This window comes from Coptis chinensis, chromosome 2, assembly GCF_015680905.1.
Source record: "Coptis chinensis isolate HL-2020 chromosome 2, ASM1568090v1, whole genome shotgun sequence".
NCBI lineage: Eukaryota > Viridiplantae > Streptophyta > Magnoliopsida > Ranunculales > Ranunculaceae > Coptis > Coptis chinensis.
Window position 1 is genome coordinate 61,615,068 of NC_141457.1, and position 21,226 is coordinate 61,636,293.

The 21,226-nt window shown below is 36.7% G+C and overlaps 2 protein-coding genes across 2 annotated transcripts; both read left to right on the forward strand.

The window, feature by feature from the left end:
* The first annotated feature begins 18,425 nt into the window (after positions 1 to 18,425).
* Positions 18,426 to 19,061, forward strand: LOC147516987 (uncharacterized). Its single transcript, XM_086593440.1, has one exon. The coding sequence runs from the start codon at positions 18,426 to 18,428 to the stop codon at positions 19,059 to 19,061; it is 636 nt and encodes a 211-aa protein (XP_086449566.1).
* A 314-nt stretch (positions 19,062 to 19,375) lies between these two features.
* Positions 19,376 to 20,438, forward strand: LOC147516988 (uncharacterized). Its single transcript, XM_086593441.1, has 2 exons — positions 19,376 to 19,770; positions 20,177 to 20,438. Exons 1-2 carry the CDS (start codon positions 19,376 to 19,378, stop codon positions 20,436 to 20,438), a joined length of 657 nt encoding a protein of 218 aa, XP_086449567.1.
* The last annotated feature ends 788 nt before the right edge of the window (positions 20,439 to 21,226 follow it).

Consider the following 21,226-nt stretch of genomic DNA (forward strand, 5'->3'; position numbering starts at 1 on the left):
AAAATACTTGGAATGTGGATAAGTGTTAGAAGAAAAGGGTGGGAAGAATGATTGGATTTTATGAGGGATTAACTTCAGGTGGATGGTGGTAGAGTGGTGCTCTAGGTAGTGCTTGAGAAGGTGGATCATCACAAAGCTCTTAGAACTTCGTCAATTCCTTATCTCGGTTGTTCGCATCCATATAATTATGGTATTCATCTCCATCTTTGAGGAATTCATCTATCTCGTCTATTATGAGGTTTAGTCCATCTCTTCTATGGTCAGAAGGTAGGGTTGAAAATTCTTTCTCTAGTTCAGTTATGTTCAAAGAGTCAAAATTGTGATCTTTGTCTTCTTCCATAAGAGGGATATGTACTAGTGTAGGGACGACATCGTCGGAAGCACTAATGTGATATACAAAACTCTCAATAGACTTAACTTCACCTTCTACAGGAAAATCTAGTTGTTCATGCGGTGTTTTATCCCTATACCTAATATGAGGGGGAACATATTTTTTAACCGTTGCTTTATCTTTTATCACTTTCCAACTAGGTTTCCATATTGGAACCTCTACAGGTGTAGGGTCTTCAATTTCTATGGCAGTATTTGGTATGGTATCATTTATAGTTTGCGGGTGATCTTTAGGCATAGTCACTTGGTTATCAACTACTCTCCCTGAACGAAGGGTAGTAGTACTGCACCAGGGTCCCCTTGGTTTATATTACTATTACACTGAATACTTTTTATTTCGAAGGCGGTGTTTGTTAACTTAGGATTAGGCACTGCTTGACTTGGAAACACGCCGGTTTGGTTATTATTTTGGTTAGAAGACATGTCAATAACCTTTTGGCACAAAGACTGCATCATTTGCATCGTTTGTTTCATCATATTAGAGTTTTGATCATGCTGATCTTTCATCAAGTTGGAGTTTTGTTGCATAATTTGATTTTGTTTCTCCAACAAGGTCACTACTACTTTGTCTGTAGATGGTTGTATTGGAATTAAAGTTTGTTGAGCGTTCATGTCTTGATGTTGATAGTTCTGGGTTATAGGTACTAAACCTCTATTCTGGTCACCTAAGTTCCCTTGTCCTTGATGTTGAGTTAATTGGTTAAAGTGTGATGGTTGTGGTGGTGTTTGTGCATAGACAAGAGGACAATAAAAGTCGGAATGCTCAAAACTACAACAGACATTACAACAAGTAGAGTTAATGTTCATGACTGGAGTGGGTTGTTGTTGAACAGAGATGGCATCTACCTTTTTAGTGAGGGCATCGATAAGAGTTTTCAGCTCGGGATCATGTTTAACCTCAAGAGAAGAAGGAGAGGAGCGGGAGGAATCGCTTCCTCCCCAATTGTTGTTCTTCTTAGATTGATCTTCTAAGAATTTATAAGCCTCTAAGGCTCCTTTACTAAGAAAACTACCCCCAGTCATGATATCTAGAACCTCCTTATGATAATGTGAAAGCCCCTTGAAGAAAGCACGAACAAGCGTGTCTTTCGCAAGATTATGATGCGGGCATTCAATGAGAAGATCAGTGAAACGATTCCAGGCCTCTGAAAAGGATTCATGAGGATTATAGTGGAAGAAATGAATCCTGTGAAGCATTTCATCTGTCTTCAGTGGTGGGTAAAACTGTTCCATGAACAATTGAACAAGTTGAGCCCATGAGTCCACAGAGTTTGGCGTTTGGGCAGTTAACCAAGACGCCGCCTTGTCGGCTAGGGTGAAAGGAAACACCCTAAGTTTAACTTGATCTGGACTTACGCTAGGATGATGGAATGTAGTGAGAACTTGGTCTATCCTACGCATGTGCTGGTAAGGCTTCTCGTGGTCTAAACCATGAAAAACCGGTAACAAGTTAAATATATTAGGGGGGATTCGAAAATCCCCACTAGAGTCTACAAAGAACGATGCGACTTAGGGCCATCGTTTAGGGATTTATAAAAATCAGAGAGAGGAGTCTCTTGTTCTTTAGCCATTGATGCAAGTGTAGTGTGTGAAATTCTAGATAGGCGTGTTGTATTTATTTCTATGAAAAACAAGCCTGATTATACTAGAATTAAAACTCCTCTGACAGAAAAGGCGAGGAGTGGAAGAAGGAGTACCTGAATGCCTCCTTGCTATGCGTTTAAATAGCGTCTTGTATACGCGATCTCAGTGTATTTAACAAGTAAGAAACATTGAGTAACTTGAAGAAATAGAAATTTGAACTAACCTATGAAAATTGGGCTGTTCACGCTGAATTTTCCTTCGAGGGCGCGGGTGCGCTCAGGGTTTTCGAATGTCCAGTGTTTTGGGCGCGGTCGCGCTCGGTTTGGGCGCGGGTCGCGCTTCAGGGTTTTTAAGTTTTAGGCCTTTTATCGTACTCTAAAAAATTTGAAATTTTTACAGTAATTTTCTAAGACATCTATCAAGTAGCTTGTAAAATTTCAGATCAATCGGAGCTATGAAAGTCTCTTTACTTCCCTGCAAAGTTTGCAAAACAGTTTTCGAATACAATACAAACAACCGAATGGTTAACCCATCAAAACAAAGCCAAAAATTTCCAAATTTTTACTGAAGACTCCTGACAGATCCTACTTGTTCCTGTAAAAAGTTTAGAGCAATTGGAGTTCTACAACCTCTCCTTATCGGCTGGTGTTCCAGATATTAAGTGTTTGCAACACTGTAGAAACACACTGAAAACACTCTACTATTTAGGAGGTCAAAACAAATAAAAAACTCGTCAAATTTTTACTACAAACTCCTGACTTAGGATTGATACTCCTGTAAAAATTATAGAATTTTTAGAACTCCCTAAGTAACCTTACTCGTCTGTTTGTCAAGAACATACGGTGTGAAAAATGAAATGCAGCATTGTAAAGATCATATTTTTTTCACAAGGTAAACCAACTTTTAAAAATCTAAAAATATTCCAGTAAATCAACAACACATTAAATATTATGTCTGAAAATTTTCAGAATTTTTGAAAATTTATAAATACCTTCACCGCAGTGTTTTTCTCTGTGAATCCGCAGCCCCTATGCCTGAAACAGTGAACAGTTCCGAAAATTCAAGAAATAAGAATGAAAAATTAAAAGGGTGGGTGGGTAGAGAATGGGGGATTGCCCCTTGGATTCAAGCAATTGAATTCTTGTCTTGAACGAGATTAAGATGGCAGCGGCGCCATTTGATAAAAGTTATTTTACGTATTCTAACTATTTACGTAAATACATGTTTATATCAATATTCCTACTCTCAATAACGAAGTAATATATTAGAATCAGGATTCGTTCCACTCTTAAACCCTCAAGACTTAATTAGAATTCAACTACTCTACACAAGGAACAATGGTGAGAGTAATGGGTGATGTGAAATTTCTAATATCATTATACTATCATTTCTATATGAAATTGAATACAACATAATCTAAAGATTCTAACTTTATGAAATTTAACTAAACAATAATCCAACCTAACATCAATAACTACGAAATGACTAACAACCAAGAAATGAAATTAGATCTAAGCAATAGATAAATGACAAAATCGAATTTGATCAATAATAAACTACTTAATTTATCTAATGAAGCAATAACAATATTTTAATACTTTAAATTAAAACAAGAGAAATGAAAACTAATAAAAATGGAGATTTAATTCTAGATCTAAAAATTATTCTAACCCTAAACTCCATTAACATTAGCTTCCTAACCTAACTTATTTTCTAACCTAACTATCTACCATTCACAAAGAGCTAAGCTTTTGTTTTTATACTTTCAGATCCAAAAATCGTGCATGGGCTTGGAGCCATGTTTTGGGCCAGAGAATCAGGCCCAAAACCTAATTCTTTCAGTCCAAAAAGGCCTCTTCAGCTGCAGTTGACTTCGAAAGACTTTTTGTCCACTTCTGTTCCTCTGATTGGGCCAAGGATTGGACCATTGGAAATCTCTTTCCGAGCCGGTCGTTTTGACGTAAGGTAGGCCCAATTCCGAGGTCTGAGTCCAAAGATATGGTCTTTGGAAGTTCTGTTGACTTTGTGCACTATTTCTGCCCGCGTGGACTTTGACTTTTCATCTTTTGACCGGGCTTTACAGAGGCTTTGTCTTCTTGAAAATTGGCCTTTAATCACAGAACTCTTTAGCAACCGACCTTTGCTCCTTTATCTCGCTAAAGTGGCACATTTCTGCACATAATGGACTTTGAAGCCTGAAATGCATAAAAACACGTAATCAGTATTAACTCTTACTTATTATTCACATAATTGGTCTAAAAGTATGATTGTTAAGGAGTTAAAACTACAGTTTTGGGTTCTTATCACCCACCACCATATACGCCTAGTTGGTACTCCTTGTCTTTCTTCGATTTTCTGACAATATTTTGAACTGGACATACTTCCACCAGTGTTTTGCACTATTTCCTCCACTGCTTCCTCCGTATCATCATCCTCTTTCAAATCGTCATCCTCCTCTAAATCATCATCCTCCTCCAAATCGTCATCCTCCTCATCCTCGTCACCGGACTGTTCCCCATCTTCGACATCATCGTCGTTACCCTCTTCTTCACCATCCTCCTCTTCCCCTTCCTCATCCTCATCCTCATCACCATCACCATCCTCCTCTTCCCCTTCCTCATCTTCATCCTCATCGCCATCACCATCACTATCCTCCTCTTCATCTTCCCCTTCGCTATCACCACCATATACATTCTCCGTCATATTTACATCCACATCCACATCCACATCCTTATCTAAATTTATATCCTCATCTATATCGAAATCTACATCCTCATCTACAATAGGAGCCCTTTTTTCTTTCCCCGGCCGACCCTTTATTCTTTTATTTTTCTCTACTACCTCTATATCACCTACACCTATATTACTCAGATCAGGATCATCCGCTTTTTGCTCCCCTCTATGAGCGGATGCCGAGGTTCCCCTTTCTTTTTTCTCTCAAGCGGGTTACCCAAACTACTACTCTCACCACTAATTAATTTCTTAGCACCTGTGAAGATGCTTTTTGCTACATTCTTTGATCGAGGACCCATTATTGCTACAAAAAAATAGTAATAAATAACAAGTAATTAGTAATCAAAAGTTTCAATCTAATAATATGAAAACAACCTTTATCGACAAAATGAAAATGAAAATGAAGACGAAAACAAAATGACATTGAGCAATGACTATCGAAACACAATATCAAGCAACGAAACACAATCTATAATGTCAAATTAGTATAGCAAATTACAAGTAACAATGCAGCACAAAGATGACAACACTTCACCTACACTTTATACTAACTTAATACAATTTACGTACATTTCATACAAACTTTACAATATTCTTCATTCAACCAACAATCCAATACAGAGAACTTTACAATATTCTCTATCAACTTCCGACAAATTTAAATGGCTTTAATAGCAAAACCAAACTTCCAACAACCTAAAATTACATAACTTGCAAATCCACTACAGAAAATGAAGAAAAAAAACAAAAAACGACTGAGAGTAAAAAACCATCAACTACCAAATCAACTCCTATAAAACAGTGGATAGAGAGAAGAGAAAAAACGAGGAAAATTTGAATTTTCAGTCAATGGGGAGGGGGAGAAAAAAGCAATGCCTAGTAGAGTAGAGAAGGCCATTATGGATTTTTAAGCTGGGGCATTTGAGTTTTTTGAGTATTTACAAATTTTGATGGAGTTTTTTGAGTATTTACGAATGAATTTTGATGAATGCCCACCTTTTGCTCTTAAAATTTATGGATTTTCCATGTAGTATGTAATTTCATTTTTATTTCTCATGGTTTACTTAGAGGTTGGATTATTTAGAGGAATGTCCATATTGAGTAGTTTGATGTGTGCTTTGGTTACTGTGGAAGTCAAAATCAACATTTCATAAATAAAAACACAACACACCCCAAATCTCAAACAATTTTATACCTAAGATATGTGACTTTTCTAGAAAAAATTTCGACAGAGTCTCCTCAGTATTTCTAACATTTCATAAATATAAGACCTATCATAACCTGCAAATTAAAACAAGGTATTCTTCCACCCAACTACTTAACCGTCTCGACGAATGCCAGAGCAGTTAAGTAATTGGTTTACAAAAATGAGATCACTGCAACTATATGACTTAGTATGCCAAAGAACTTGAATGTCTCGACTAATTCCAGATCATCCAAACACCTCGTACAAAGTCATTACCGAAAACACAAATTAAATATATACTTCTGAGTCCGATAGCTATCAAAAGGTTTACATCATTAACAAATGGTACTTACCGTAAAACTTTCTAAAAGAGAAACAAAAGAGGTCCAAAGATAATACCTAGGGACCTTAACCTGCCTTATGGTATTCTTACATCAGAACCCTCCAATTGGTTTGTGTAACACACATGTTCTGGATACTAAATAACATACTCCATCTAAAAACTAATACACAATATCCAACCTACAACATTACAATTAACCTGTCGAAAGTAAGATATAAAGAAATGAAAAGTTTCCATTAGAAAACTAAACTACTTGGTTGTCGCAGTCCCAGATTACCTACAACTCTATCCAACATAACAGTCTCATTGATTGGTTGACCTTGTTCATTGACTTCTATGTCATCAGCACTGTCTTCACTTTCATAAGTTGGTGCCAAAAAAGGATCATACTCACTACTCAGGTCATTGGAGCCCTCCTAAACAGCACTCGCAGTCGCATCACAATGCCTATCTTCACTTTACAAAAGGTTTTGCCATCTCCATTTTGAGTTCCTTAGTACCTACAAAATGAGAACAATAAGAGCTCATTTAAAACAACCAAAACCTAGTACATGTTCAGAATTCCACCCAAGAGCCTAAATAAAGACATATGTTTAAGTCAAATCTCCTCAATGCAAGATTTAACAGAAGGAATAGCTCTAAGTCACTTAGCATACTAGTGCAATTAACAAAACCTAGTACTAAATTGTGTAATTGGGTGCCACATGAACCAACAAGAGCTCCACTTAACACAAAAGTATCTTTGAACATAAAGGCTAACAATATGAAATTCAGTAGTGGCAACTAGGTAGACTAACAAATCACTCTAAGTACGGACTAACAAATTCTAGTCGCACATTATAAAGATGAAAGCAACACCAAATCATAAACAAAATTCAAACAAAACCCCAAGGTCCTACTTATAAATATAAGTATAAAACAATTCAGGCACTAGTTATAAATGAAAATAAAGAAATTCGGAGAAGAGAACATGAATGAGTGTTCAAGGGAGAAATGTTGTATTCCATAGAAATCGACTCCTCATGTTATGTTTACACCACCATCCCCTACCAAAAGCCAATGATCCGCTTGCACGTATTTCTTTTGTAATACAGTATTGTCCTTTGAAGTTTCAATATAGTGTCATTTGGGCGCCCTTTACTGAATGAGGATACGGTGTTGTCCTTTGAAGTTTCAATATAATGTCAATACCGAATGAGGCAAACTTGGCACACATTTTGAAGCTTACAGCATGTCTGACAAATCTCCATTTTTTTGTATCTTGCATCGTGACATTGTCTCCACCTGAACACTGTGAATGACCGTGTACAGATTTTGCACTCCTTATCAAAATTCTCCTTTGTCTGCATGAGGTAGACGTGGACATCAACCAAGTTTTCTATGCATAAATTACCAAGAACAGTTTTGAAATTGTGAATATGAAAACCCTATAACAAGAATCCAATGAATTCACATCATTCAAAAAAGTTGCAGGCCTATATAATGCTACCAATCAATCAATAAATACATGGTTGACTCACATGAAATTTGAAGTAGCAAAAATGGTAGTAAACGTAGGAAAAATAAACCAGTGAACTCGAAAATTGATTACGCATCAGGGATGTGTTAAGTGGCTATCTTCTTCTCCCTTTTTCTCTCAAGCACTGTTAAGCAGTAGACTCTCCTTTGTGTTTCTCTCATTTTCTTGTATGTTAGAACGTCTCTTTTTTATGTTGTTTTCTTTTTTCTTTTGAAAACCCCGAAAATAGCAAAAGAGGATTCAATTGTAACCAAACAATCTCCACGACATTCAAGCATAAAATTCCTCAAGCAATAAAGAGAATTCGAAAGCAATATGTATAAATCTCATTATATTTACAAATAAGGAAACCAATGCCTTAGATCATCTAAAAAAATAGGTACAACAAGTTCCAAATACTCCCACATTAATATATAGAGTTTCAGCCTTAGTGATGCACAATGAATCTATAAGTCAAAATTGCTCAAAAACTATCTTAAGATTCATTTCAGTTCCAAACAAAACCACCATCTAAAAGTATGCTACAAATACTATATAAAACACCCAAGAAATGGTTAAGAAACTCTTTGTTCATTACTAGACATATTTCCCAAAACTGGTTCATGCACATAGAAGGATAACACAGTAGATTTTCTAGCCAACTTGTCAATGTGATAGTTTTTCCTACATTTATCCAAATTAGACGTGACTTGATTATTTAGAAATTAGGATATGTAAACTTATTTTTTCGTGTATAACTCGAAGTCTCAATGTCAACCTAACTAGGAGTAAAAATAGCTCAAACTTAATAAAAATCCTAATTTTCAGCAAACTAGTATTTTGACACTATAAAAACGATTACCTTGAAATAAGATTAATTGGAAGTAAAACAGGTAACCAACAAACACACATACCATACCCATAGTAACGATCCTTGAGATAACTCCCTAGTAATGGGCATTTCATGTTGATAAGGGCATTTAACACCTCTTGTGCATTTCCCTCGAACATAGAAACTACACACATGTGCTCTATTTCTTTTGTAATACAGTGTTGTCTTTTGAAGTTTCAATATAGTGTCATTTGGGTGCGCTTTACCGAATGAGGATTCATTATTAATGTGATAAGAGTCAAAAACTGTAGTTTTAACCCCTTAACAATAATACTTTTAGACCAATTATGCGAGTAATAAATAAGAGGTAATGCTAATTTCGTGCTTTTATGTATTTCAGGCATTGAAGTTAATTATGTGTAGAAATGTGCCACTTTGGTGATATAAAGAAGCAAGGGTTGGTTGCTAAGAAGTTCCGTGATTAAAGGCCAAGACGGGCAGAAACAGCACACAAAAGTCAGCAGAACTTCCGAAGATCGTATCTTTGGACTCAAGCCTCGGAATTGGGCGTACCTTATGTCAAAACGACCGGCTCGGAAAGATCTTTCCAATGGTCTAAACCTTGACCAAATCAGAGGAGCAGAAGTGGATGGAAAGCTTGTTGAAGTCAAAGCCAGCTGAAGAAATTGGGCTTTGAGCTCGATTTTCCGGCCCAAAACATGGACCCTCAGCCCATACATGAAAATATGGATCTGGTCTCCTCTATTTCTACACACAAGACTTAGCTCTTAAGTATCAATTAGCTTAGGATGGAAAGTAGCCATTAGAGTAGCCATTAAACCCTAGTTCTAGATCTAGTTTTGAGAACTTTAATTAGCTTATTAATTAGTTTTCATTCCTTGTTTTAATTTAGATTATTGAATGATTTTTATTATTCATTGGATTAAATAAAATAGTTAGTCTTGATAATTTCAGTTTTGACTTATTGAATTACTTAGATCTAAATTAAGTTATTAGTTGTTATTCATTTCTTAATTGTTTAATTTAGTTTTGAATTATTGATTAGAATCTTTATATTAATAAAGTTAGAATCTTTATGTTATGTCTTATTCAATTTCATATGGAAATGATAGTTTGATGAATCAAGGCTAAACCTCCATTAGAGGGGTTTGACGAAGCCTTGATGAAAACTTGATTGTGTAGTATAGAATCGTTGTAAGAGTCTATTCCACTCTAGAAGGTCGTTGATTCGCCATGAGAATGGGTGGACGTCCTCACATGCTAGTTATGAATTGGTAGAGAGGCCATGTATAAGTAGGGATTAGAACGACCAATTCTTACCGTAAGAACGTAAGAATTGGATTACAACCATCTATGCTAGTTTCTTAAGTTGGATTCAAGGTGGATTCAATTCCTTCCTAATTCTTATTCTAAATTCAAACTTTAGTATTCTGTAGCATTCCGTAGTATAATTCGTAAAACTCTCATTGACTTTGGTAGATTGATAGTCGTAGGAAACTTGAATGCTAAAGAACTAGGAGTGGAACGAATCTTCTATTCCAACTCTACTTCAATAGAATCGAGAGTAGAAATCTTTGATAAATCTAGTACAAGTTCAGTTTTAGTTTTACTCACGTTTAGAGTTTCATTGCTTTATTCATTAGTAAAACTATCAATTTTCTGGTTATCATAATGCCAGCTCTAGCCTGTAAAATAATCATTTGAATTAATAAGCTCCAAAGGAAAAGGAAAACCAGTGGAGTGAACCATTTACAATGACACTGTCATATTTTTTATTAATAACACTAGTCATTAAACAATATGTAAAATGAATGACTTAACAAATAATGCCTAGCTCATTTAAGAGAAAAACCAAATTGAAACACCACAACAAGAGTAAACATAGTTTGACCAACTAAGCATTGATATTGGCATGCCGCTTAAGGATCTAAAACTATGGGCATGAAGTTGATGAAAGACTAACTTGAAACTCTTTTTAAGAAAATAAATAAATAAAATGCCAGCTTTCAAAGGTAAGGAGTTCAAAATCCAAAACCTAAATTGTGTGATGAGTGACTGTCAACAAATAACCACAGAAGCTAGCTGTAGTTCCATTTTAGGAACTCATGAAAGTAAATAACATAATTTCCAATTCAGTAATGGCCTCGTCCTACCAAGAACCAAACCTCCAATTACATTCCACGGGCCTCGGAATGCAATGAGGCCAATTGGAATAGAAAGTAGACTTCCAAATCTTACTCTTTCATGTTTTGATAAAAATCTAGTTCAAACTCTAACTAACCAAAATTGAGCTCGAAATCAGACCAATGCTAAGCTTTCTTAAAATTCTAGCAAGTCTAAAATAGTGAAACTACGACTTGAAAATTAATATAGAGTAACTAGTCACCTAGTACTTTTTCTACCGACTAATATGAATAAATAAAACACGTAATCCATGAGCCGACCTACAGGTTGTCCCATAACCATAACTAACACTCAAAGAATACTAGTAGCCTGTACTATAGATATTGATTTGCATTACATTCTTTAATACAACAACCTAGTACCCTATATGATTATTATCAAACAGGTCAAGGTAGTCTCTATTACTAGATTAGTCATATGTTAAAGAATATTTGGTGTCTACGAGGAACGATTGAAACGGCAAACAAATCAACTATATATTTAGCCTTAGTTTAATGTATCAAAATAAATGAATATCATAGTTACCATATGCTCCAAGAAGTGATGATATAAAAAAATTTGTATAGCTTACACTATTCGTTTAACATTCAATTTCAGCACACAAAAATCTAAGATTCCCAAGAACCGAACTCTACCTAACACTTCTCAAAACTCCATTTCATAAATCTATATATCAATGAACCTGAACTCCTGAAGGTCAAATAATCTAAAATATAATTGGAACTGCAAGAATCCTTTTAACCTCAAATTCTATGGTTCGATGAGAATGTAAGAATACAAGAAACATGATAATAACAAAGTCAGATTACTCACCTAAAATAGAAAATTCCCATCTCCTACAATAGATACGGAGCCCCCGAGTTTTGGTTCAATTCCGTCGAAAAGAATTTCGAACTCCCCTATTTTCTGCTTTCTTCTCTTTTTCTTTTTAGTCCTAGCTTTCTTCAACAATAATTTTAAGGGAGCCTACTTTTAAATCAACTTCACATAAATCCAAAGCACAATTATCTTAAACTGTCAAACCAAACATAAACCAAGACTTGGAAGTACATATAATTTATGAGATGTATTTAAAGTAGTTTTTAGAAAACTTTCAAATATTATTCAATTTAAAACCTAGTATGGTCTTTACAAAACACGAAAGTTGTAGATACGTGTGTATATTGTAAACAGGCATTAGATTATGGGATTAAGCATCATTATTTCAAGGTAAAAACGATTACATTGAAATAAGATTAATTGGAAGTAAAACAGGTAACCAACAAACACACATACCCATAGTAACGATCCTTGATATTTTGCTGAGATAACTCCCCAGTAATGGGCATTTCAAGCCGATAAGGGCATTCAGCACCTCTTGTGCATTCCCCTCGAACATAGAAACTGCACACATATAGTGTCATTTGGGCTCGCTTAACCGAATGAGGATTCGTAGTCAATGCCAGCTGTAGCCTGCGATCATGTTCCTCTACAAAGCACTCCCTCGGAATGGAATCATTGGAATTGATAGCAAGTGCAGTGTCTCGAACCTATACTGGTCATCCATACTCCATATCCAAGAGGCAAACTTAGCACACATTTTTAAGCTTACAACACCTTTTACAAATCTCTATTTTTTTGTACCTTGCATCGCGACCTCGTCTCCACCTGAACACTGTGAATGGCGGTGTACAGAGTTTGCACTCCTTATCAAAATTCGCCTTTGTCTGCATGAGGTAGACGTGGAATACAAACAAAGATTAGTAATTTCTAAAAACGAATATGTTAGATATCTAACTCTATATAAGCAAAGAAGGGGTGAGAATTTGGAACACATGATTTTCACTCATTTTTTTACTTCGCAAAGTCAACAGGAGAAATAAGTTTGTTGAATATAGCTATATGCTTCTCTTGATCCATAGAAAACTTAAGTTTCGCTTCCAACAACAACTCAAAATAAAAAGGATAAAACATAAAGAAAGTCCACATCTCTCCCTCACTACATGTTAATATACAATTTGTGACCTCCACCTCTCCCTCACTACATGCATGTCGATGTTCACATCTCTCCCTCACTACTAGACTCTTGTCTCTCTCAAGAATTCCATTCCACAGTTTTATAGCATTAACAATTGATAAACTGTATTGAGAGTTTTAACTCTATGAAAACTCAATATACCAATATAGAACTCAAGGTCAGGTCTCCGCCCTTCCTACGACACTGTTCTATGTGAAAGCAATGAAATACCAAGTGCCAACAAACCAGACAGAGGCCAAAAGAGAAATTATTTGATACAAGAAGTTGGATATTTTTGTCAGGTACAGAACAATTCATCAACGTAATTCTCAAACTAAAAGCTATAGAAAAGTTGATCTGTGAAATCTACAATTCGGAATTATGGAATATGGATAGTTGATACCAATCTTACTCCTGACTCTTTGGCTTCTAAGTTTGCAATTACCAAACCTACTTCTGCTTTTAGCAAGTTCTAAATGAAGCTAAAAACGATGCTTAATCTACAGTTTACATATATGAATGGACATAACTTTACATATATGCAAGTGATTATATGACTAGACATAACTTTAAATGCACTTGGCAGTAATTACATGCCAATCACTCATATACATCTATAATTCAATAACCACCAAACCCTTATCTCCATAGTTATGTGGCAGGAAAACAAGTATTCTAACTAGGTAGCATAGTTTTGTAAAAATTCAGTTTACATATAATTAAGAGTCAATCAACACCACATGGTTCTCTTGCGACAATAATTTAGGGTTTTTTGGTTCTTGTTTCAATCGACACAAGTTCACTATTTCTAAATTAATTTTAATTTTAATAATAATAAAAAAAATTAGCACATTGTTTTCTTCTTTAACAACAAACAATTAAAGAGCTTCTTACCAAGTCAGCAAGCAACTCTAGCTAGTAGTTAGGGGAGATAAACTTAGAGATAAACTTAGAGTTTATCTCATCTTAGATCATTGAGAGAGAGAGAGAACATTTGTTGTTTCAGGGCTTTGTTCCTTGTTTCGATTATTATGGTTTAGGGTTTAGGGTTCTTGCAGAGAAAGAAAAAGAAAGGGTTTTAGAGGCAAACATTGTTTTACCTACTGCAGTCAATCAAAGCCCAAAACCAATACAGAAGCAAGTGTATGAGTGGTATGAGTGGTCACATGTAAGAAACCATCGTACCTGCTGAACTAACCCATAGTCAGAGTCAAAGTTGAAGTAGTGAAGATAATAAGTGGGTAGTGGGGAGTGGCCTCATTGGCTTCATAAGTGGGGAGCGACCTCATAATTAGTGCTCTGATTTACAAAGATCACAAGCCATAATAATTTAGTGAAATTACATCAATTTTGAGATTTCGAAATCAAATGACATATTTTGTGAAATTCCGTTGTTGATGTTCTTGTGGAAAATACACGTATTTTATAACAGCAGCTAGGTCTTGCAACACTCAAAGACGAAAAAGCCAATCATTACAGCAATTCTATAACAACAACCATGTACTTTATTTGCATTCGTATTTAAGCTCATTCAAGAGCCACATTGACCAAATGTCACATGCTATAAATGACGAGGGAACTAACAGAAGAAGGGGAGGAGATCATCTCGACTCTCCATCTTCTTCACTCTCCAAGAGCAATCCCCACGATCAATCTCCATTTTCTATTCAAAGGGCCAATCAAGAGGAACTACAACAAACTTGATACTAGTTTACCGGAAAACTGGATACGTAGGTAGCTTGTACATAACACAAGCTCAGTCAAGTCAACACTAAACCTCCATCTTCCCCAATTCCCTGGAGTTGTAAGGTCATGAATACGAACCTTTATAGACATAATCACTCAATTGAAAAGAAAATAATAAGTTCATTGAGTCACAATAAATTACTTACAAGGATACCAAAGTACGTTCACTAGACTGATAAAAACGTACAAGCACTCACTACTTCAAGGCTCCTACTTCAATAGTTAGTTGTTTTAATTGAAATTTTAATTTATGCTCCTCTTAATTTAATTTTAAAGATGCTAAATACCAAAAATAGATAAAGACTTTTTTTTGGAACAAATGATTAATAAGTTATTATAAGCAGTAGGTTTTGAATCTCAAAAACAATGAACACCAAATAAGTGTGAAAGAAATACATGCATCGCGTGTGCCGAGAGCATAGTGAGCAATTCGTAATGCGGCAAAAATTCGATACGGAAAGTATTCGAATAAAATTCGAGCTTCAATTATAATGTGTTTTTATGAGATGATTTAGTGTTGACAGGTGCGTGTTGTTAGGGATCGACAACCTAACCCGTTTTGGGTTTGTATATGAACCCAAAACAGGTTAGAGATAGCATGATTATGCTTTAGTGTTGAATTTGGTTTAGTGTTTTGCAACGTGAACGTGAGTAAGGTACTTGAATGAATCGCGTTTGAGCATGTGTACAATTTAAACATCATATACACACAAGAGACCGAATAACAGTAGACTTATAGTGAAAATACGATAAATTCGTGAATAATTTGCAAATTCGCATTATTCGCCGAATTGCTAACTATGGAATCAATGCGGGAGTCAATTATTCCAGAATTAATGATTCCTTGCCGAATTAACGAATAATTCCGTATCATTGAAAAATACGAACTTTTTAAATGTTTTCCAAATTAAACGATAAATTCGCCCAATTCGCAAATTATTCACAAATTATTTGTCGAATTGCTAACTATGGCCGAGAGACCAGTATCAATAACAAAAGTGAATTAACACATTAATTCGTAATTATAGTGGGCTTTTATAAGGAGAATGGAGCCATGAATTTGGTTTAGTGTTGGGGCCTATGCATGGGCTCAGTCAACTTTCTTCTTCACGCCTTACTTTCTCTCTGTTCTGCCCTGTTTAACACTACTATACATTATATGCTGGTAATGATTACTCCCTAAGCAAACAAGGACAACATCAGCAATATGGATCAATCTGCTCTTGTTGTTATAATAACCACTTCTCTCCAACACTCTCATCTATTTATCTATCCACGCTCAAGCTCTCATTACAAACTAAGAGAAAGAAACAAGGGATGATTTTTAAGAGAGAAACCACTCTAACATTTTCAAGGTCTTACAAGGAAAGGTAATTAAGGAGACCATGTTTTAATTTAGCTGTGGTTACCTTTATGCAAAAAGTAAAAAAACCACCCGAGTTGCATATTCTTATGGCTTAATATTCTTATTCTTATTCTTAACTTGGATCAGATTTGCATATCTCATATGTTGTTGCATATTAGTATTAAATCACCTCAAATTACATATTTGTTACTAAGTTGAAATCACTAACAGTTACATAGTCTCTACAAAGTCTCAAAAGAAGGTTTTATTAGAGTGAAAAAATGGGGATGGTTTTAAAGGAGACTGGGAGTGATATAACTTAAACAACTTTCTGATCCGGTGTCCTATTTATTACCGAGAATAGGAAAAAACACCTTCTTTCTAGCTTTCTTATCCTAACCCTTCAGGGTTTTCTTTCCACTTAAGGTAAAATCCTCTACTGTTTATAGTGGGAGTTCTTTAATGGAGGCAACACCTCTCTTTCTCTCGTTCATGTTTTAACATCTTTTCTCAACCATGGCCCCCGTTCCTCTTGGGTTTGGTATGAATCGACATCATGTTAGCTGTTCAAATAGATATGGAGTGGAGACATCTAGATAAGGATTTTTCACAAACAACTCTGCTGCATCTACAGAGTTGGAGTATGCTAAAACTGCTCCATCTTTAGAGCCTATAGTAACTGCTACTCCACATATGGAAGTGCCTGGAGTACGAACATGGAGCAGCTTGTTTCTTCAGAATAGAGCGGCTGCGCGTACAAGAAAACTCAAACATTTCACTCTTCAAGAAGTGAATGGCGTAACCACAGTACCAATGGATCTAATCATGTAAGGATGCACTGAATGGAGTGAATATGTTGTGGGGTTCTTCATTGAGCAGCGCCTCTCTTTTACTTATGTAAAAAATGTCCTCCAACAGAGATGGAAGGATAAAGGACACTTTGAGATTATTGCAAACAAGGATTTATTCTATTTCAAATTCTCTAGCAGTGAAGCACGACAAGTAGTTCTAGAGGAAGGTCCAATCTTTATTTGTGGTCGTTGCTTGATAATAAGTCCATAGACTCGAGGAGTGGAGAAACAACGAACTCTGATAACAACATTACCTCTGTGGGTTAAGATTCACAATGTCCCTAAGGAGCTATGGACTGATGATGGGTTGGGATTTCCAGCCAGCAAGGTTGGTGTGCCTCATAGTCAGAATGAAGCCACGAAACTGAAAAAGAGAATCGACTATGCTCATGTATGTGTTGAGGTTGATGTTTCGGCTAAACTTCTTGATTCGTTCCCTATTGAACTAGCTCCAGGTGATGAACACCTCATTTTATTTGAATACCCATGGATCCCAGTAAGATGCAAGAGCTGTCAAAAGTTTGGGCATGCAACTGAGAACTGCTCCAGAGATGCAAATTCAGTAAGGAGAAAAAATATCAATGGAACTGGGAGATTGAATATAAGAACTAATTTACAAACTTGTTTGGATTCAAATAGTGCAAATAGAGCACAGGAAGGAGGACAGAATGAACGTATCAGTACCAATACCAATGTTAGTTATGAGAATATAGGAAGAAATACTGTAATTTACGCTGGTAATGGGTCTGGAGAAAATAAAAGGAGGAGGATATGGAGGGTTCGAAGTCGTCCTACGTCCCTATCTGAAGTAGCAGGTACAAGTTGTATCAGGAATGACAGAGGAGAAGAGATTAGGGAGCATAATTCTTGTCCAGCAGCCCAAGATGAGCCAGCGAAAATTCCTACTGATGCAGGACAATCTGTATTAACTGAGGATCGTACACAAAGGACAAAAGTGACTATTGAAATGCATGACTCAATGCAGATGGTAGTGCACGAGCCTCAAGTGGAAGAGCTTGTCCTGGTAGCACAGCCTAACCTTTTTCAACTTCTAGCAGGGGAAGAATTGGAAGGTGAATCACCCCATGAAACTGAATACTTCGAAGACCACCTCTATGCATATGAAAAGGAGGTTGAGCAGTCTACTCCACTAGCAATTGCCATGCTAGAACCAAGAATGACTAGATCACAAGCAAAGTGCAACAAGGATCGAAGTGTGGAGATTCATATCCCACAACAAAACAATAGTAACTCCAAGAGCAGGAGAGGCAGACCAAAAGGGAGGAAAAACAAAAATAGTTATCGATGAGTAGCCTGATCATTGTGTGGAATGTAAGGGGAGTTAGTGATCATCATAAAGCTCGAGAAGTTAATAAAATGAGAATGGAAAAACATTTTTGCGTGATGGGTCTGCTCGAAACCAAAGTCCAAAAAGAACATTTTGATAAAGTTAGAGAATTGTGCTACCCACAGTGGAGTTGTTTGAATAACTATAACTATGATCCGAGTGGTAGAGTCTGGCTTTGCTGGAATCCTAATGAAGTAGCCGCTCAAGCCATAAGTTCATGTGACCAATATATTCACTCCTAGACTACTATTTTGGCTACAAACATAAGTTACTTTTTAACCGTAGTGTATGCCAGGAATGACAAGCCAGCAAGAACGAGATTGTGGCAGAGTTTGGTAACATTGTAGACTTCTGATCCTTGGTGTATGATGGGAGATTTCAATAATGTAACAAATACTGGAAAGAGCTGTGGTGGAGCTCCTATACACCCGAGAGGCACAAGAGAGTTTGTGGATTGTTTGCAAACTATAGGTCTGACAGACTCGAAATACTCGGGGTTTTTTTACACTTGGTCAAACAACTCTGTAGGGAGAAGCAAAATCATGTCTAAGATTGATCGATGTGTAGTTAACTCAGCTTGGCTCACCAGATTCCTTGATTCAGAAGCTGAATTCCTTCCTCATGGTATTTCTGACCACTGCCCAATTCATGTAATGTGGTATGACAAAAGCAGGAAAGCGAGCCCTTTTAAGTTCTTCAATTCTTGGGTGAACCACCCAAAGTATAATGCATTGCTGCTTGATGTATGGAATCAGCCAATCAGATCTAATCCCATGTACATCCTGCTTCAAAAGTTCAAGCTTCTCAAAATTCAGCTGAGACCTTGGGCTAAGAGAATTTTTTCTGATATTCACTCACGGGTAGAGAAAGCTAAAGAAGTTCTTTTCAGTCTTCAAAAGCAAATTCAGAACGATCTCTTGAACATTTCTTTAGTAGCAAGGGAAAAAGCTGCAATGGAAGAGTATGCACTATTGGCTAAATCAGAATATGTTGAACTGGCTTAGAAAGCTTCTAGAGATTGGTTCACAAAGGGAGATAAAGGCACGACTTACTTCTTTAATTGCCTAAAGGAACGGAAGAATAGAAGTGCCATAAGATCCCTTACCACGCATGATGGGGTGCAGCTTAACACGCAAGACCAGGTAACCAATGAGGTGTTGAACTATTATCAAGAACTCTTGGGGTACTAACTCTCCATTGTAGGTCAGTGAAGATTTCTTTCGTGAAATGAATGGTAGAAATACTATTCCCCATGAAATAGCAGCTGACCCTAGACATTGATGTGAGTCCTAAAGAAATAAAGCAAGCTCTCTTTTCCATGGATGACTCTAAATCACCAGGGCCAGATGGATTCAATGCTTTTTTCTATAAGCATTGTTGGAGTATAGTAGGCAATGATTTCACAAGTGCAGTGCTTAACTTCTTTACTTCCTTCCACATGCCAAGAGGAGTTAATGATACACTACTCTGCCTTATTCCCAAAGTGAAGAACCCTTCTAAGGTGGAAGAGTATCGACCCATTGCTTGTTGCAATATCATCTATAGGTGCATCACAAAGGTACTCACAAACAGACTCAAAGGAGTGATTGAGGAATTGATCCTAATCAAGCATATTTTATCCCGGGACGCAGCATCTAAGATAACATACTGTTGTCCCATGAACTGCTCAGAGGCTACACCAGAAATAGGCTCTCTCCTAGATGCTCACTTAAGGTAGACCTCAAGAAAGCATATGACATGGTGAACTGAGATGCAATTACAACAATGATGGTTAGATTCAATTTTCCTCCTAAGCTCATTCGGTGGATATCAGTGTGTATGACTACTCCCTATTTCTCTATCATGTTAAATGGTTATATCGAATGATTCTTTTAAGGGAAAAAATGGCATTGGCAAGGTGATCCTATCTCTCCATATCTGTTTGTGTTAGTCATGGAAATCCTTGGGTGCCTCTTGTAGAAAGGGATGAGATTGAAGACTATTAAGCCACATCCTTATTGCAAGAGGATTAAATTATCTCATTTGTGCTTTGCCGATGACTTGTTAGTTTTCTCAAGAGCTGAATATGCATCCTTAACTGCTATAAAAGAAGTACTATCCAAATTCTCTGGAGCTTCAGGATTACATATGAATACCTCCAAGACAACTATCTTGATTGGGGGGGTCTGACAGAGAATGAAACCACTCTTCTAGCTGATAGCATTCAGGTGAAATTGATTCTACCTCCAGTTACCTATCTTGGTGTTCCACTTCTTACAACAAGGCTAGGGATCAAAGACTGGCAGCCACTCATTGAGAAAATTACTTTGAGGATTACGGATTGGAAGGCATGGTTTCTGTCACATGCTGGGAGAGTACAACTAGTTCAATCTGTTCTTTAGTCATTCCATGTATATTGGGCAAGATCCTTTATGCTTCCCAGAAGCATTTTGGATACTATCTCTAGTATTTGTGCCTGTTTCATTTGGAGTGGACCAGAGTTGTCAGGGAAGATGCATCAGGCCAGCTGGGAAAAGATGTGTCTATCCAAAGAGGCAGGGGGTTTGAACTTGAAAAACCTACACAGGTGGAATCAAGCAGCTTATTGTGGAATAATGTTTAGTATTGTGGCCAAAGAGCAAAATATTTGGGTCCAATGGGTGTATGAGCAACATCTTCACGGGAAACATTTTTGGTCGATGCCCGGTCAAAGCAGAGATCGTTTCTTGGGTATGGAGAAAGGTCCTTGTTACTAGATCCATTGTAGCTCAATTTATAAAGAGTCGAATTGCAAATGGCTCCAACACACTCATATGGCATGATCTTTGGTGCTCAGACGTACCTTTGAGTCAAAACATGCATGCACATGATGCCTGGAATGAGATCCTTCCATCTGATGCCAAAGTAAGTGACCTTATTACAAATGGCAAATGGAATGACCACATTGAACTTCTCCACGATTATGCATTGCAAGAGCACATCAGGAGTATACACATCCACTCGAACCTTCATGAGGATGAAGTGATATGGCCTCCGTCTCATACAGGAAGATACACTTCAAGCTCAGCATATACAGCCCTCACTAGGGAATCCCCAACAGTCCGTTGGTCATCATTAGTATGGTGAAGATGGGTCCACCCGAGACATGCCTTCTGCACATGGCAATTATTCTTAGGGAGTTTGCAAACAC

Bases quoted from the DNA above. Each gene is read 5' to 3' on its own strand.
- LOC147516988 (XM_086593441.1), top strand. From the start codon at position 19,376: ATGGATGACTCTAAATCACCAGGGCCAGATGGATTCAATGCTTTTTTC. The intron at 19,771-20,176 runs GTAGACCTCAAG...CTGGAGCTTCAG, and splicing joins CTCCTAGATGCTCACTTAAG to GATTACATATGAATACCTCC.
- LOC147516987 (XM_086593440.1), top strand. From the start codon at position 18,426: ATGGGAGATTTCAATAATGTAACAAATACTGGAAAGAGCTGTGGTGGA.